We start from the raw sequence: 19,921 nt of genomic DNA on the forward strand, positions 1-19,921 counted from the left end.
TGTAAGAGGTTTAAGTCAGGTGAAGAGTGTCAAAAACCGATCAATTATCTCAATGACAAGGTTAGTAGAAAGGACCGATTTTTTTCAAGTTAAACCCTGTTGCTAGCATTTTCGAAAAAGTGATATGGAAATCTTATTAGACATTCCACTGCTTCTCTTTGCAGTGAACACCTATAGACATTTGTATTACATGTCACTTGCGATTGTCAATGGATCCAGCATTAAACTGGAGAGCACCATTTGAGACTCCATTGTATCTCCCCAATTTACAAAAGACACACATTGCTCCTGAAAGTGCACCAAAGCGCAGAAAAGCTATTTTAAAGTTTCATGCTCGGTGAACTCTACCCCTTCCAGGTCCACTGTTGTGTAATTTCTAGATAAGATGCCTATCGGCCATAATGTTTTTGTCGCAGTCTGCTGCTGATGTTGGATGATTCAGCACCATGTTCTTCAAACCGTTTCTTCAGTTGCGACAAAATAAGGTGCATGCAACAGGCGTAATACTTGGACAGAGGGAGCTTAAATATTTCATGAATCTAATCAAGAGAGCTTTTCACTCCCTACTTCTAGCCTTATGAGGGCCTAAAGTAAGCCTATGTCTACTTTATGCAAAAAGAAGGAAAGAATGGCAAATCGGATTTGGAATCCCTAATTTGGCGGGAACTGTGTGTGTAGTTGTCTGGGAAGCAAATCACAAGGAGGATTATAATTTGTGAATAAGTTGCGATGGGGAAGAAGGTGAAAAAACAGCAGAGATGCTCTACCCCAGAGAGTACCACAATGATTCAAACAAATGAGCCGATGCCCCAACATTCAAATCACCCACAGCTACAAGTTAAGTATCCACACAAACCGTGCTAGCAAATTCACAAAGTGCCTTCTTACTCGTAGCGGAGGCCCTGTGGTTGTGGGGGAGTCTCTGCACTCGGGATGGAATCTCCGCAATGAGAATTCTTATTTCTGAGAATCCACCCCGAGAGCGGAGACTCCCCCACGACTGTGGAGGCCCTTTGTGATTCAGGCCCCATGTTTCTAGATTTCAAGCACATCATTCTCCTGTCACTGCCCCTAGTCTGCACAAGCATGCACATTCAAGCAAATCTGTATACAATTATACATATATAACTGCACTCACAATATTCGATCTGTCTCACTCCTTTCACCCAGTGTGTACATATTTATATAGTTGTGCTCCCCTCAAGGTTACGGTTATTCAAACCATGCTTTCTGACGCTGTTGCAGGTGGTTTTAAAGCAGGCACAAACGTCCATGTGAAGCTTCATCTGTGAGCGTAGGTTATGATACCATTCAAATTGTACCCCGACATTTCTTCCGCTTAGGGATCATTCTGATAGGTTACCCGTGTTCAGGGCACAATATGAAAACTGCAACATTTCTTTACTTGTTGTCGTCTTCTAGATGCTCATCTACAGTGCCCCCAAGTTACTGTAGCTTAATGTGCAACTTTGATGGGTGCATCAATTTTTAGCTGCCGCATTGCCAACCAATTATCCATTCTTAATGAGGGGTCATCATTTCGATACTCAAATTACTTTCATATTTCACTATACTAATTCAACACTAATCCTTTATGAGTTCAGGAGTAGCGTGCTACGTGCTGAAAAAGTGCTTTGATGCCTCGTCAGGGGTAGTAAGCACTATATAAATGCAATTACAATACAATACACCTGGCTTTGCAACACTATTAGAAATGGGATTTCTGGTTGGCTAAGGCTTGCGCCAACGCCAGGCAGAAACCATCACTCTAGTCAGGGCAAGGGAGTTCCATGCCGAAGATAACCCCTGCTCACCCTCTTGGTAGCTTGGCACGAGCAGTCAGGCTTATCCGGAGGCAATGTGTAAAGCGCTTACGCAACACACACAGCAACAACACACAAGGCACACCACAAAAGGAACTCCACACAAGGTTATATCAAAAATAGCCTTTGCATGATCATAAAACACATTAGAATAGCAATCACGCAATATACACTGTGCCCCCTGGCACTAGGCAATATTTACAGGGGATTATATACACATGACAGGGCCACTTGGACCACTGTCAGAACCATCACAAAGTGAAAATAGTAAATGTAGAACTTCTAATAAACATAGAGCACAACCAGTAATTACTGGCAAACACTGTACTCGGCATTATCCTGCAACATAAACCATATTATGCACAGTATCACATCAGGCGCAAAATACATTATACGCCAACATCATAAGCCTAAACATATTAGACCCTAACCTCCAAATCATAACTCACATTAGGCATAAATCACAGTGGAGAATAACCTCCCAAGCATAAACCACAATATGCAAAACCTCATAACATAAACCACAGTAGAGGCGTAAATCATGGTGCATAAAACACAGTACATGAATCACATTTCCTAGCACCACATAAATCACAGTAGGGTCTGGCACCCTATCACCCTAACAGTCCTCCTGGCGAACTGGCCTTCTCAGAGGGCTCAAATGCCTATGTCCAAATGTCAGGGCGGCTGCCGATGCAGCAGAATCCGCAAGTGCGCAATTGCGCTGGGGCACAGGAGTGTACTTCACTCTAGCGTCCTATCAACCTAACAGTCCCCCTGGCCAACTGGCCTTCTCAGAGGGCTCGAATGCCTTATGTCCAAATGTCAGGGCGGCTACCAATGCAGCAGAATCCACAAGTGCGCAACTGCGCTGGGGCACAGGAGTGTACTTCACTCCTGTCTCGCTAAAAATGCCCTCAAAGAACTAATGGCCTAAATGTTGCAGCTGCCGCTAATTGCCGTGCAGCTGCAATGCAAAGAAGGCCTGGCACTCACTGTGCCCTCTGAATAAATATGCAAAAACGTTGCAGCTGCCCACGCTGGTGCGGCGCAGCTGAGAACAATCTAAATGGGCCCTGGCACGACTGTGCCCTCGGGGCCCCACTGGGGCTCTATCAAAAATGCCCCCATCGTTGCAGCTGCCCTCCAGCAGGTGGGGCAGCTGGGAACGCCACACGGGCGCTTACTGGGCCCTCAGAGTGGCCACGGAGTGTGAGCACCGACAATGTGCTCCGATGTTCCCCTCTCATCAGGGCCTCTCAGAAAGAATTGCCCCCATCGTTGCAGCTGTCCGTCATGGCGGTACCGCTGTGGATACTCAAAGAGGCTCTGGCACCTCTATGCCACAGTGAGCAACTACGGGGGTAGGCACGGATAGCGTGCCATGACACACACACCCTACCCACCAGGCTCCACTCACCGGACTCTCTGCTCTACTCCCTCGATGGGGAGGCTTCGTCTAGTATCCTGCTGCACTCTGCAGCTCCCGCGTAGGCGGGGTGGGCTCCCGCCTGCCTTCCTCCTCTTTTGTTGGCGCCGGGGTTCCCAACAGCACACGGGAGCCCCGCTCGGGCTGGCCACTTGTGCCCTTCACTTCTGGCTCGTCTGTGGACGCAGGCCGGGCTTCCCTCACTGATGCGGAAGTCCCGCTCCAAGTCAGGCACCCCGTTGCCTGACTTCCGGGTCTGATCAGGCCACGGCAGCAATTCTCAGCAATACGGGGTAGGCTCCCGTTTTAAACAACGACAATGGCGGCGTGGGCACCCGCCACAACCAGCACACAAGCGGGGTGGGCACCCGCCAAAACTACGATCATAAAGCGGGATAGGCTCCCGCTCGAAGTCAGCATCAATGCGGGGTGGGTACCCGCTCCTAAAGTGGCATCACGGGGGAAACCCTCACGTCGGGATTCCCTCTAAAAGGACGGGCAGCACAGCGCTGCACAGCCCACGCTCTCCTTCAGGATGATTAAAATAAAAAGCGCTCCCAGGGCGCAAGAGGTCCACAAAAGTCCTTAGAGATGAAGAGGGCCATGCTGGGCCCAGGGAGGCAAGCCCTCATGGGGGTTCCTCCTGGGCCCCAGCAGCAGCACGCCCCCACAGGTTCAGCAACATGCACAGACAGAACATGCTCATGGGGTCACAGCCCCTACATTTATACTAAGCATTCCTTTGTCTGCAGTGCAGGGCATGGGTGAACCAGATGCAACTGGTTCAGGGGGGAATTGGAGCACTTTGTTTTCCAAGCTCCTCTTCCCCTTTGTCAAGTGGGGGCTAGGTGATCAGACACACCACAGGGGGTGGAACCAGCATTGTACAGGCTGGGCATAGTCCTATTCAGGGTTAGGGATTACTCCTCCCACTACTTCCAATGCAGATGTCCAATTCAGCTTAGCGCTGACTCACCCTGCCCCTCCTGGAGCCACACACACACCTCCCAGCCCCTGTCACTCATAAGCCAGACATGCAATTCACATCAGGCAGGCAGACACATAGCACACAGAAATGCCAACTTCTAAAAGTGACATTTCTAAAATAACCACAATAAATCTGCGCACCCAATTGCGCAGCATTTATTATTACCATTCCAAATATACTAAACTTGACCACGCTGCGCCTCTCATATCAGGAATTACCACTGACGCACTGATCAGGGCATCCCCAATGCATTCCTATGGGAGGGCAGGCCAATCTTACCAAATGTACACAGAGAGTGCACACACTTTACACTGGACCACAGTGCTAAAGTGCCCAGAGGCCTAAAACCACCAACACCATGTCAGAAATAAGGTGGGGAGAAAGGCAAAAAGTTTAGGGATAAACCTGCCAAAAGGGCCAAGTCCAACAAACACTATGATGGATATTGGTATACTTTATAAATTAGAATAACTTGGCTTCAAGGTTCTTTGAAACATACCCTGCTGTTCAAAAGTGTCCAGATCTACCAACTTCTCTATGCTAAAAGCACTCGGAAGGGGTACCCCTTATTAACGCAACCACACAGGTAAGCAAAAAGACCCCCATGGTGCAATATTTATTGGGAGTTTACGTCATCATTCCTAGTTCTGCGCCTTTATAACGGTTTGGTTTCCTCCATCCAGTAGGAGGTGTGCAAAATTCAAAATGTGCAGTATTTGCTCACACGAATACTGCCGGGACTACCCGAGTGAAAAGTATGCTGCAAACCCCTGTAAGCAGCAACTACTGCAATGTTTGTGACTGACTGAGGATAAGAGGTACTTGTGGAATAAGGCATCAGTGTTACTCAGTGTGCATTTCCATCTAACACACACACACCGCAAACATCTCAATCAATATACTCAATTGAAAGACATTTGCATTGTAGATGCACTGAAGGTTGATATTTTTGATACAGGGAATTGCTTTAGCAGAAATAAGTCATTGCCAGGCGTATTTGTTTACTGTTGCAGAAAAGAACCTGGCGCTGCACTTGATTTTAATACGGCAGTCATTAGTTTGATTTCAGCTGTTGGCAGTTCGTATATAAAAGAGACACTTGGCTCTATCTCACTGAAGATGGATGGTTTTGAACTCATTCATGCAAGATGAACCCTTCACAGTCATCAATTTGAATAGATAAATGAGACATTAAACAAGCAATATTAAAAGCTGAGATCTTCAAACAAGATGGCAGGAAATGACTGTCAACCAATATGGCCAGTTGGCAACGAGAATCCTAGACCAACCAAAAATTAACACATGGAAACACGAGATCTCCGTCAAGTAAGTTGGGAAGCTAAAAACGTTGTGTATCATTCAACCAGGCTAGAAACACTTAATAATTTCTTCACGTTTGGCCACTGTGTCTTTCATACATTGATAAGAACTTGGCATCCTTTTTTTGCTGCTATGTGTGTAAATGATATTTGAAGGAATGTGACAAATTTGCGTAATTTGCTTGCATATAATTACGAAGAATTTCTGCAAAGTTATTGAAAACTACACGTAATTACACGAAATGCCAATCTGTAATTTGGCGCTTTCTTTTAGCACAAAATGTGTCCTCGTGTCAAACTTAAACACAAGGACGCATTTAAACTGCGAACAGCAGCAGCTCATGTTCTGAATTCCTGTGAGTTTGCGGTAACTTTTTACCGTGCATGGCAGTAAATGTTTTACATTCACCAGCACATGATTATGCGAAGTCAGAAAATGGCTTAGTGTTAGGAATTTCACCTAACAAACATAGAAACGAATTACAGGCCCCCCAATGTTCATTGCTATGGCGGATTGCTTATATTGCATTATGAAAGTTACTGTATAACAATGTATTGGTATGGTTTTGTACATTTGTTTTCCAATATGATAGTGTGCACTTTGTTCATATATTCGTGGAAGAGTTTTTTCATAAACATATATTCTCATGTAAAACTAAGAATTCTCACAAGATTATTCCCACACTGTCAGATTTAAAGGGAAACCCATTTTCACAGTCGTCTTTCGAAACAGTACAAATAAGACGCCTTTAGCTCTCTTGAGTTGAGAGAGGCACACATGCTTGCATCTAGCGAGCTAATTCTCCAAAGACATTGGCTGATAACCCGTTTGGGCTCTCTCAGAAAAAGTCGAGCGTCGTAGGCAGATAGCGGAGTGTTCTTACCAAACAGTTATGCAGTGATGTATACCTTCTCTGATCGGGCAGCCATTTTAGGCATTACTTATTAGAAGAGATTCAGTAGGAAGGGGAGTAATCAAACTTAAGATGGTATCTCTATCCGTGATTTTTCTGTTCTGCCAATTCTCTATTGCCACTCTGTGATATCTGCCACCATAATTCTGCATATGTCATGCACAGGTTCGGCTTCCAATGAAAGCCTCTAAAAATACTAGCCCAAGCGTCTCGTGAGTATGCTGTATAGGCGTATAGAGCAAAGGATGAGTTGAAACCAGGAAAATTAATCTGGTGTCTCTGGCAGGTTAGTCTGTTCCTAAAATGCATTAGTTTCCATCTAGGATTAGGGGAGGTCCGTGGGACACCTGCCTGATTTCTCTGCGCAGATGGAAGTTGGTACATCTGCACTGCCAGTGTGTCAAGGAAAATCTAACGGGTGACCAAGATCAGCTTGGAAATACAAAAATCTTCTTTAAGATCCCTCAGGAAGATGGGGCAGGTACCTCCATTATGCAGGATGTCATTCAGGCATGGAAACCTGCAGCATTTTCTTAAATGGATTATGTCATTCCAATTAATCCACAGTAGATGATGCCTTTAGAAGGAATCATTCACATTGGAATATCAATAATAAGATGAGTTCGCATAAGCAATTAGAAAAAACGTTTGCACATTTGTCAGTTGGTCATTTTTGTTGAAATAAAGGAAAGGCTTGGACTAGGGCTAGTATTAGGTTTTGAGTTTTTGTAAATGTGACATGCATAACTAGATTGATGTGAGGGACAGAAAAAGTGTTATAGGTAGGGAGATAACTAAGGTTAGGGGCTATGAACACTGACAAAGGGCTGGGTTAGGACATGTGTTATGGTTAATGAAAGGCAAAGAGTTAGTGGCTAGGACGCAGTTAAAATAGAGCTTAGTTTTAGGTTTAGTGTTAATGGATGCAGAACACCATTTTAGGTGTGGGAGGTGTCATGGTGGCAGCATAGTTATGGTCGTCAAGGAAATGTTAGTTAAATCCCAGGCTCTTGGGCAAAGCGATCATAAGTGAATCGGAAGCCTTGACACCGTTCCACACCGGACATGAGTGACCCACTGACTTCTATCATGACAAAGTTGTACTACTCAATTATGGATCCTGGAGAGGTGAATCCTCATTTTCCTTGAGGCTTAGCAACATCACTGCTCAGTCATGGAAATTTGCGACATTCTTTGTCACATCTTACCAAGATGGAAAGATGGGAAACAAATCAAACTCTCTGGACCTGCCATCAGCAAATGTAAGCTTTTGACTTCTTTGAAGCAAGCCGGAAACCTTGTGCTAAATATCTTCTAAAGTTCAGCCATCAACTATTGACTTACAGTCCACAGCAGATCTTGATAGTGAATCATCAGTCGGACAACATCAGCTGCTCCCTCAGCCAGTTGCTTCTCCTTCCCTTCAGGGATTTTACTGGACATCCCTAGATGCATGAATAGATTTGGGGCCATGACAGTGGAAACATTCCAAAGGTTCATCTTGTTCTTTTTCTCATGAACAACTACTTTCCGAAGAAATTCTAGCAAAGCCTGAAGAAAAAAAGAGGGAGAAAAAGGGGAGATATTAAAAATCAGATAAAAATCATATAAAGGATGCTTTGATAGTTAACCGAGGAGGCCACTGTGCAGGACATCTTTCAATAAAATAGTGATTTCAACTGCAATTCTTCTTTAGATATTTTGTTAAGTTTTAGGTCTGCAAAGCAGACTAGACGCAGTTTGTTACAAAACACTAGGTTTCAATATTGAAGGATATTTTTACAAGTAGGTAGGATAACATCAGAGCAGTAACAATGTTAATTCAACTTAACCTAAGGATCTTACCTTTAAAAACAAAGATTCGGTGCAAAAAATGCCAGTGACTTAAAAAATGCGTGACGACTAATAATGGTTGTATAAACCTCCTTTAGGTAACAATGGCAATTCTAGTATCTTAAATTGTTTGGGAGATACAAAGCCAGACAGCATCACTCAAACCAGAATAGAATACATATAGGGTCACTTATATCCAGCAGCATTGATAAACAGGTTGCAAATCTAGTTTTTGCAGTAATGCTGATTTAAAGTTTAAAACAAGTTGTGTGCAGTACAGTGTTTGTATTAACACATACCCTCAGGTCTGACCTTCTGGTATTGACTATTGTAAACCGGAGCCAGAAGTGTAAAAACATGTTCAAAACTTGTGCAAATAATATTCACACATGTTTTCAACCACCTCTAGTAATAAGGTACAAAAAATAAATCACACACAATACTCAATGTGTGGATCTTAATGATCCCAGAAGACAACATCCATACAGCTAATCTTTCAACCGGAGTGATAAGCCACATGGGAAGGTCATTCATTTGAAAACAAAAAAAACCTCAATAAAAACAAAAATCGAAAAATAAAAATTATTTGGATAAACTCTGAACAGTTTTATTGCACTGTTTGAAATGAATTACATAATGCCTGTGCTGCAGATTACTCTGATTCTAATTAAGAAACAACAAAACAAAAGGCAATATCATGTAGCTAACCTAAAATAGTGAAGAATAACACAAATATAATGAAAAAGCTAAGTTATATGCCTCAAGTCCTTCATCTGAACTAACTTACATTGAGAGCACTGCCCATCTCACTGCTGGAGAACCAGCACCGAAGCCTGGGTTCAGATTTACTTATAACCTTTTTTATAACTGAATTGCAAAATGATAATGTCCTTACCTTCAGAGTGTTTCTATTGGACTCTGGAAGAATCAGTATGAGCAAGTTGAGGGCTTGTAATCTTTGCTTCAGGTCTGGAATATCTGCAAAGAGAAGAAAAATGAGAATTCAATTAATAAAATGAATATTCGCCTCTGAACCGGGAATCCTCAATTCAGCACCACAGGAAAACCGACGATGGCAAGAAATATACACAGGTTGGAATCTATGGTGTCCAGGAGATTGAAATATCTACCAGACACAACGAACCTTTGTGGAAGGTAAAATATATTCACAAAGCTATCTTAATCATTAAACAAAACTGGATTAGGTGGACCTCCCCAGATCTTGGCCAATGTCAGCACTCATCCCAAAAACTATGATAAGAAAATATAAACAAATGCCATATGGACAGTTTCTCAACAGGAGTTAGGATTATGGAAGTGGTTGAGTTGCAGCACATGACATATCTACTGAGGATCTAGGAACATGGCTGTACATGAGGTACAGAAAAATGCTTTTGTGAGGATCTAGGATCATGGAGGAAAAACATACTACCTTTCGTGAAGCTCTAATATCTGGGAGGTACATAAAATATCACACACTACTTCTGGTGAGGACCTAGGATCGTGGAGATACATGTGGGAGTTACACCCCACTATGTCAAATGAGGATTTAGGACTATATAAGGTACGAAAAAGGATAGGGCAGAATGGGGTAATCTAAAAATGTTGTGGATGTACTGTAAGGGTCAAGAACAAAACAACAACACAGTACATCTATAACAATAGTGATATTCATATAACATTTAAACTATTGTAAAATGCCCTAACTGTTAAAAGTGGGATAGATGTAATCTGTCTGTTTATAGGCAAATATTCTATTGGGCCGTAGAAGGAAGTTGATGTGTATAGGTAATTTGTCGTCTCTAACATAGTGCAATCCACACTATTTTATTGCTTCATTTTACGGCTTAAAATGCAGAAATGAGGTCTATACTATTCAGATCTCGCAATCAAGCCTTTCTAAACGTTTCCCTCTGACTTTTGCCCACCTCCCCCCTACTCATCCCAAATTTGCTCCTGCTGCTGGAATTTCCAAATTAACTCTTTCTAGACCCTTCCCTCTTTTATTTCTCCACTATCCTTTTCAATCCACTAACAGACTAACATGTCCACTGCTCAAATTAATTTCATATTTCCCAATACTAATTCCCCACAAATACTGTTTGGATCTGGAGTAGCGTGCTACTCCTCAAAAAGCACATTTGTTGCTCCATCCGGAGTACCAAGCGCTTTATAAATACAAACTCCTTCCTCTTCTATCCCTCCTCCATCCTTTTCAACCCATATAACAGACTCACATGTCCACCGCTCAAATTAATTCCATATTTCCCTATATTAATACACCACTAATCCTTTCTGTTCCGGAGTCGTGTGCTTCTCGCCGAAAAGTGCTTCGACGCCTCATCAGGGGTAGTAAGGACTATATAAATGCAATTACAATTTCAACAATTTATTCTATGTACCTATGGATGACCTGAAGAAACTAACTCACACTTGGAGTCAGATTACTGGACTCACACATACTTCTCCCCCTCTGGAATAACGTGTTGGAATTTACAACAAACTAATTGAAATAACCTTTTCTTAACGTGTCAACTTTTCTACATATACTCCAAGCTATTTTTATAAGGTTCTCTGAAGGGGTGCTGGACCTGTTCTGAAAACCTGCTGTCAGGAACAAATCGATTAGAAAGTGAATGAGGTGCTCTCACAGTGAATTGCCAGCATTTCTTCTAACAAAAACATCGGAGGACATCTGTTCCAAGTGGTTATTATCTACTAGTTTTGTATGGCAGCAAAAACTATATAACAGTCAAGCATGCTACAATATTTCTAAAGAGGGCATACTTTGTACTGCTGCAAAGGCAGAGATATATTCAGCAGTCAGCAATGGAGTCGGGAACTCTCGGATGAATTTCTTCAACAGCCCAGATGCGTCATTCTGATGGACATCATCCCAGCTGAAGTGGCTGCCATAAAGGTCGACATAAAAGTCACTTTCGAGCTTCTGTTGCAGGCACTGGAGGGGGAAAAAGAAGAAAGACTGATCATATTAATTCATCATAAAGCTCAACAGAAGAGGCAGCCACCCCAATGAGCAAAAAGAGAATAATAATGACCAATCATTTTGATTTTACCAGATTAAGTACATATATTAATCCTGTCACACTGCTTGTGCAGATTTACATAGCGGCAGGGGCATTTGTAACCGAAACACAATATCTTTGTGGTGCAAATTACTAGTTTACTAATGGCCCAATTCACAAAAGTACATTTAGACCTGAAGTCTAAGTTTAGACCTGAAGTTCAAGGGCCCGATTCATAAAGGTAAACTTAATGTCTCAGTTTACCTTTATCAATCGGGCCCCCATTGTTTTATGGTCAAGCATCTTCAGAAAATTGTTTTTACTATGCAAGACAATCCCTTCCTATACACAGTTGCCTTGCCTGAACAATTGTTTGTGCTTATCTAGCAGTATCTTATCAATTTCCTACGAGCATTCATGTGATTTGTTGGTGTTGGCAGGTGTTGAGACAGGAATCTGAATGGGTGTATGTATACCCCTGTCCTGAGTGCCCCACTACATGTGAATCTAGTATCCTGACTTTCTTTTAACCCTACCATTCCGCTATCTCGAAAGCAGAGATATAAGACTGTCTCTAACAATGTGAAATCCAGAACCTGTCTTGTGAACTGGTGAGGGAAACCCAGTGTACTCTCACTGAAGGTACCGATCACTGTCCATGTTATGACTGCATTAAGCAAAGTGGTAGTGGTAGCTTACTGTGTTTCATGATTATAGTGTGATCAGCACTTATATTTTTGGGTATCAGAGAGAGAGAGAGAGTGGCCTACTAACCGCTTTTATGTAAAGGTCCGCTGTTAGGTGAAGTCCCATTGACTTGTACTAACATCTCATGTACATTTATTTGTACCATGATTGTGTTACCTGCATGGTAGCAGGAAAGAGTTAGAGAAAGAGACAAACAGCGTGAGTGGGTAAAGCCAGGAGCGACTGGTGAGGAGTGGGTCTCACAGTCTGTCTGCACAGAGTTGCATGAGGACATCCCCAAAAACTTCACCAAATCATGTGTGGTTGCGTCCCATACAGCTGCTGCAGGCCGTGAGCTATTGTTGTTGACACCCAACTGTAAGAATTTACATTGCGGCTAAGTAGAAATCTGTTGGTATGTGAGAATGCAACTACACAGTACTACTGAGTGTATTGCAATTATACTTGGAGGCCAGAACTGCTAAATAAAAAACACGTAATTACATCCAGACTCCCAGTGCTATTTTTGTCCATCAATGTTGGTGCCAAGGAGAGCGTGCTGCAAACATGGAAGCGTTGGGCTGTGCCCGCTATATCACCAGATCCATGCTTGTAGTGGTACAGAGAGACATCACCTGTGAGAGGAGCAAAGGACTGAGACATGCTCAGACAAAATTGAGCGCATAGACAGGAGACGTTTTGCCCACACTAAACCTTGGGTAAGAACTACTGAACTGAGTTGCACTTCTACATCTATAGAGGTAAGTGTGACATAAGCTGCACCTATGCCTAATTCATGCGTCTGCCAAAGAATACTGGGGACTGTAACTAATAGGGTCACTTGGGTGGGGAGAGAATAATGTAACCATGGAAGAGAGTATACTCACTGTGATTGCAACCAGGGGTACAAAATCGTTTCCACTAATCTAACTGGATTGTTTAGTAGTTAGCTTTACTATGTGATTAAAGTACTTGCTTTTATTAAAATGTATGTAGTAGTACGGATATTAAGGAGCCGATTTAGAGTTTAGAGGATAGGCCCAAATGCGACAGATATCCCATCTGTCATGTTACATATACATTATATCCTACAGTTCTTCTAATACAGTGAATAGAATATCTGCCACTTCTGTGACGAAGCCCCCTACCTGCCAACCTTAAATCAGGCCCAACTTACAGTGTCTGTTGGTTGACTGATCGAGCACAGAACTCTCGTCTCAGGCTGCCTCCTGGACAAGCCAGTGAGTGCTCACCCTCATTACCCCGAGAGTGCAGTGCAAAAATAACTATACTTGGTACAGTTTGTAGACCCGGAGCAGGATGGACCCCAGGACACAAGTGGCATATGACCTAAACCACCACTGTTGTGGCCCAGTACCCTCTGTTTGCCCTGAGGCCCAATGAACATCCTCTGACACCAAGCTTAGGACACTGAAGAATATTAACGAATATCTGCATCCGGAATCTAACAGTATTATGCAGTCATGTTTTCCAGAAAGAATATACAATTTGATTAATGCTATAAGCTTCCTACTCCCACACTCCCTTGCTTATAAGTAGTATCACCTAGCTCCTTCTTATGGCCAATCCCCTCTTCACTCAGTGCCACCTTCTACCACTCGTGGTGTCTCTTCCTGAGTATGTGCTCCTAGTAAACACTATTGCTCCAAATCTCATCCCACTGCCTACAGATTTTGTTCACTGTGACCTCTCACTCGTGAGACCCTCGCTGTTGAGTGCAGTATCTGCTTACATTTCGCAGCTCCACCTTTCCTTAGAGTTGCCTCTTCCCAAGCAATTTGCTCTCACGTAAGTGTGGTCTCTCCTATTCCTGGCTGCTCCCTCTGACCTCACTATCACAAAATCTCCCCAGCCATCTGCTAACTATCCCATTTGAGTAAATTTCTTTCCCCGTCTTGTAGCTCCAGCACTCCTCAATTTTCCTCCTACCACTCTTAGCAGCTTTCCTTCGCCTCACTGTAACATATGCACACATGGCTACTCTTTCTCTTCAGACAATTGCCTTCTGCAGTTCTCAACACAATATTTTCTACTCAGTGTTGCCTTTTCCCACTCTTGCCACTGGAAAGTCAAAGTTCATACAGTCCAGTACTTCTGAGTCAAAAATATGTTCTTCTCCTGCCTGCAGTTAGTAAACTGCAACTTTTCTCGTGGGATATTCATTTTCTAGATGCCTCTAATTTTACAAACTCATTCTGTGAAGGAAAATATAGTTCAGTATTATGTGTAGATCCACTAGAAATTAAATAGGTGTACCTTTATCCTAGTCTGGGAACCTGAAATTCTTAGAATACCTTCCGTCTCAAGCCCTTTCTTTTCCAAACAAGACAGCAGCTAAAAGGGAAGAAGGAGAGAACAAACATCTTAGCTTCATGAACATGGTAAGCAAAAGTGTAAAGCATGTATACCGTATTTGAAAGTCCTGTTTGCTAAGATCCAGTAACACGAGTCAAATTCACTACATGTCAGATTCAATTCAAGGCTCCTCAACTTGATGCTAATCACTGGTCAAAACTTATCTCCCACTTTCTAAGGACACTAGAAGTAGATGGACCTCCTGTGACAAAAGACAGAGCTGCAGATCATATCCTCCCCACCCAGTATACATTGCTCAGAGAAGCTATGCAGACTGCAACACCATCCCATTAAAGAATTCCAAGGATCTGCACAGGACATATAGCTTACAAAACAATAATGCCACCCATCTACCAGACAAACGGCAAAAGCAATAAAGATTGCAGTGTTTGAGTTTTTCTTCTTCTTTTAAAGTAATTAATTATTCATTTTATCTTGTTATGTCATGAAAGGGGTACCAACATACACCGGTGTGCTGTAGATCTGTATACAAATTTAGAATGCTAATACAACATAGCAGCAAAAAAGAACCAAATATTAAACAATACATTAAACCATTAAAGTTATAAAGGCAGTGAAATGTTTCAAGTTACAGTGACAGGTGTGCCCATCCACCCATAGAGATCAGGAATGTGCCATGGCTTGATAAGTTGAGAAAGCCCTTGAAATCTTATCTTTTGTAAATTAAAAGCTACACAATTATAGGCTGCTGTATCAGGAACCATTTGTGGACTAGGATTTGCAATCTGCACATCAAATGGTTAGTAAATGCAACCTATGTACGAATAGGTTTCACTGCAAATTGCATATTCACAGGGTGGGTGGAGGGGGCAAAAAAGGGCTGCCTAATGAATAACAATTAGGGAGGCTACAATATGTGACTCCCTGTGAATGGCTGCAAATGCGGGGATGGTGGCCTGCAAGGGACAGCAGACCATCATACTTGCTTCAGCTTGACCAAATAGGAAATACTTTTTTTAGCAATCCAGATCATTTAAAGGGACAGGGAGCTGCTTTACAAAATGATTGGGAACAAATCAAGTGGAGCATGCAGTGGTAACCTAGTCTGACATATTTATAGTGCATACATCTCTATACACTCCAAATAGGCACGTACTGAACAGGGCCCATTGGGAGCACAAATCCATTCTTCATCAAGTGATCAGCACTTGCTAATCGCTTCTCCCAGAAGTGAGGCTGGTGAATTTAAATTGGGAAGATGAGGTTTCAAAGATGCCATCAGCTCCTCAATGGGTGATTACTCGAAGGGTACTAATCCTGAAAAGCTATTCAACTGGTTAACTTCATGCATCTATTGAAGATACCTTGGATAAGACCTACCGCTTGAAGAATCAGTGGCACTTGGGTGCTGGGAATGAGTTTTTGATCGTTTTCCAGTAAGTTGCTTAGAGGAACACCAAAAAGATGATTCTCTGTATACAGAAGAAAAAAAATATATTTTACCCTCAAAAAGTTTTGTTCTAATAGTTTCAAAAATCTAGTCCTGGAAACAAGCGGGTCATAAGACCTCAGACCCCCATCCACCTCCACCAAATGTATCCACCTGCCCACAGCCCCCTTCTTTATACAATAATAGTAGGCATGCAAGAGCTGACCTCCCCTTTTATGTTCACTGGACCACTGATCTTGGGCTTCACTCATAGTCCAAATTCTTCAGTCAGCTCTGCAACCCACCATCCCATGTGTTTCATGAATTCATGAAATAACATCATATTCTTGCCAGAGATGGTTTTCCTCTGATCATCCAGTTTACTCCCCTCCCTGCTTCAAATGGCATATGGGATAGGATATACTGAAACATTTACCCATCACATAGAATCTTTCACCACTCTATGATCGCTGATTATTTTCAACAAGGACGGACCACTATGGGCCTGATTAAGAGTCTGGCGATCTGAGGACCGCCATACTTGCGTGGGGGCAGCAGTGGCGGTCTCCAGAGAACCTGATTATGGCTTAGGTGGTGGGACAGCTGCCGCCGCCAAGGAACTGCCATTCCCTGGAGGTGGTGCGGTGTTCCCAAGGCCGCAATATGCTTTGCGGCACCACCGTGGTCCCACCAAGCATATTACAAGTTTCCACTCCATCAGGGTTTACTTGGTGGTTCCTTCTCCAAGTAAACCTTGGCGGAGAGGAAACAAAGGGGGCACTACAGGTCCCCATTGTGCCTCACACTGTGAGAATGCACACGGGGGCACAACCTGTACCCCCCACTGTGTGCATGCACATTAGTTCCTGCACACCATGGACTCTTGAGTCCATGCCTAGCATGAACTGTTTTTGAAATTCCCATTGAGGTGCCTGTTCTTAAAGGCACCGCCCCCCAAAAAAACCTGCCAGGCATGAGAAAACTCGTAATCTGGCGGGCGGCTTCACCGTGGGTTTGGCAGTGCGGCGGGACCGTCGAAGCACCGCCAAACTCGTAATTGGGCCTTAAGTGTCAATTGCAGTATCAGGTCACGTCAAATTATCCATTCCGGAAATAAGTGCTTTCTTCATGCATCATGCTCAGTTGCACAATACTGTATCCATTAGAGAGAATTTTAACCTTAAATATAAATGTCATCGAGCATAACACACCACAAAGATACAGCAGCTAAACAAGATAGCGAATGGGTCACAAAGTTCATTGCCCTGAGATTCTCTCTGGTAGCTAACATGGAGATTTCTTACAAAATCATATAGCTCAGAAACATATATGTTTTAGAAATCTGCTATATGGTCAAGGAGCTGCTTCGCCATTGGACTCAAAGTTCAACGCACTTAACTGACTTAATCAAAAACCTCATTTTGGCACTTGCGGTGATTGGTACATAGAAAAGTCCATGGCTCCCAATGTTTGTTAAAACCAATCTGAGCTAAAGAAACTTCCATCTCTCAAAAACCTTGTGTCAAGTGGTGACAGCATACCTGCTTACACCCTTGTTTGTAGTTGTTTATACATGGATTACATGCACAGATACACATGCAGAAACATATTCAGAGCAAGGTTTTCACCACATGAAGTTGAAATTGTTGCATCTCCGTACCAGAGGTTTTCCGCTTCACAGGTTTGTTGCGCTTCAAGTCCAAGTCGAGGATGTCACAAAGGGCCGTCAGTTCAATCAAAGCCAGGGTGGGGATCTTCTTCATATCCAGAGTAGACAAGTCACCAATGCGGGTTACTCCAAGCCTCCCCTTGGGGATTTCAAACTTCTGAAGAGACAACAGAGAAAGGGAGTTGCACAAATTTCTGAATGCAGAACCACAGTTAAATGGTAATAGCCTTGGATGTTCTGAATATTAATTGAAGTGTGTGGAAGAAACACTCACTGGTAAGGATCCCTCAGGTGTTATCTTCATGGACTTCACCTGCCCTGTGGCCTTCAAAAGTGCTGCTTGTTCAGAGTAGGCCACATCCATGCAAAATTCCTCCTCTGTCCCGGATCCCTTTAGTGCACTAGGGTAGACTGTGAATCCTATGGCATCTGTTACCCATGAGAACAACAATTAAACTGAATAGCTCTTACATAATACAGGTGAGAAACATACATCATTTTGATCGACTACAACTATGAAATAGAGAAACCACTCTTCACGGCACAGAAGTGCACTAACACATTACAAGTGATGGTCGTGCACGGAGATTTTCATTTAATAGATTTCACATCTATGAACAAGGAAGAAGCGGATCAATTTCATACAAAGCGCTTTGACATTGAGGGAATTATTCAGTTGATTAGATCCACGCCACTAGTATTTATGTCCCAAACAAAAGGATAAACAACCTAATAAAAATGTGATGGCTTCATATTGAAACTATCACCTCCATCATTTAAAGAAAGAATTGGCTGTGAACATTACCATATCCCCTTTAATATTATGCTGAACTTCTTCAGAAGAAATGAATGTGTCCTACAACGGTAGGAATGCAATGAGTCCGTGTCAAACTTCCAACAAATATCGTGAAAAATAAAATATGACTGCTTGGAGATCATTCATTTTGTGGTATTTCCCGAGACACGTAAATTATAAAACCAACAGCCTCCAAAACATATGACATTCATTTGTAACTTGGTAACCACAAGACTTTATCAAAGTTAGAATTAAAAAAGAAAGATACTGAAAGTCAACATGTAGAGTATCTTATATGTTAAATGACATAACTCCTGTGGACTAGCTATCACATTTGACTGAGTTTTTCTCTTGGTATATCTATACAAATTTACTGAGAAGTAACTTTATATTATTCAGAATGAGGTTCCAAGTACTCGGATGCAGTGTAACAGGATTCTAACAACTGAAGCCAAATCTGCTGTGACCAATGCTTATATAATTAATTTCATATATTTTTGAAGTCAGAATTGCTATCTATGTCTACTGCTCTGGAGTTTGAAGCCAAATAAGAGAGGAATGACCTCTAAGTAAATATATTGCAAATTTCTATGTGGCTCTCTGTGAATTGATTGAACTGTTGTGTCAATAGGACAATCAGGGTGTTCATGACAGAATTTAATGTATAAGACTACCAACCTTATTATTCGTTGTTTGGAGACAGATCCCTCCAAAACTGAATAAGTAATCACACAGTTCTCTTACGTTTTCAAGATGCCTGTACTCTAGCTATATTTGCCTATCACACCACCTATATATTCATTAATAAATTTAACAAAGTGTCATGTATTCTCCTATAGGTAACTTCAAAGAGCTAGACTGTATTGGGGGGTAATTTTGGTTTTGGGGGCGTAAGTCCATATCTTTTTACAGGCTACTTCGTTTAACATTGGGTGGCTGGGATTAGGAGGTATTTCTAGCTATTTGTTTTGTCTTTCATTTGTGATTTTGTTGTTGATATTGGCGGAGTTTAAAATCTTATATGATGAGGCAGCTGACTGGGGACCGGTAAATAGTTTTGAGAGTAAGGGGATAAGGTCTGATTTGTATGGTGTAAACCTCTTTGCTGTGACCTTCAATTTAAGTAAATTGTAGAAGTCGATATTATTTAAATTGTGGGAGTTCTGTAACTCTGCAAATGTCTAGGAATTTGCAATTGAGCCTAGATCGTTGAGGTATAAGAGGTTATTTAATGACCAGGGTGTCCATGAAGGGAAATACCATCGATTTTTATTTTAGAGTTGTTCCACAAGGAAGCATATTCTGATTGTTGGCTTTTGCTTGTGAGTTTTTTTGTCAAGTGTTTTGAGGGCAGCGATGGCGTCTCTGAGGATTGTATGGGAATGTTGTAACATAATCCGTTTCATAGTTAGCATTGAGATTAAGGATTAAGGTTTAGTGACAAATTCTTCAATATAAACACAAAGGGTTGTCTTTTGGTGTGAGTATTGATCCACCAGGTATCTTGTTTGATTAGAAAGGCAAGCAAGTATTTATGAAAGTTGGGGATAATTAGGACTCCATAGCATTTATTTTGTTTTAATTTTTTTAGAGCAATTCTACCTTTTTTCCCTTTCCAAAGGAACTCAAAGATTGTGGAGTCGATATTGTTAAAAATAAAAAAAGTTAAGA

The 19,921-nt window shown here is 42.2% G+C and overlaps 1 protein-coding gene across 5 annotated transcripts in view; it reads right to left on the reverse strand.

Annotated features, from left to right (window-relative positions):
• The window catches only part of ARHGAP40 (Rho GTPase activating protein 40), a 367,732-nt gene that overhangs the window by 22,346 nt on the left and 325,465 nt on the right, over positions 1–19,921 (reverse strand). For all 5 annotated transcript variants that reach the window (XM_085619237.1, XM_085619238.1, XM_085619235.1 and 2 more), the window contains 7 exons: positions 17,729–17,883; positions 17,446–17,611; positions 15,737–15,828; positions 14,297–14,374; positions 11,094–11,265; positions 9,202–9,284; positions 7,818–8,024 (listed from right to left, as the gene is read on the reverse strand). In XM_085619237.1, coding sequence (XP_085475363.1) covers positions 7,818–8,024; positions 9,202–9,284; positions 11,094–11,265; positions 14,297–14,374; positions 15,737–15,828; positions 17,446–17,611; positions 17,729–17,883 — 953 coding nt within the window. The remainder of the gene's footprint in view (positions 1–7,817; positions 8,025–9,201; positions 9,285–11,093; positions 11,266–14,296; positions 14,375–15,736; positions 15,829–17,445; positions 17,612–17,728; positions 17,884–19,921) is intronic.

The sequence above is a fragment of the Triturus cristatus genome, chromosome 7 (genome assembly GCF_964204655.1).
Source record: "Triturus cristatus chromosome 7, aTriCri1.1, whole genome shotgun sequence".
Lineage (NCBI taxonomy): Eukaryota > Metazoa > Chordata > Amphibia > Caudata > Salamandridae > Triturus > Triturus cristatus.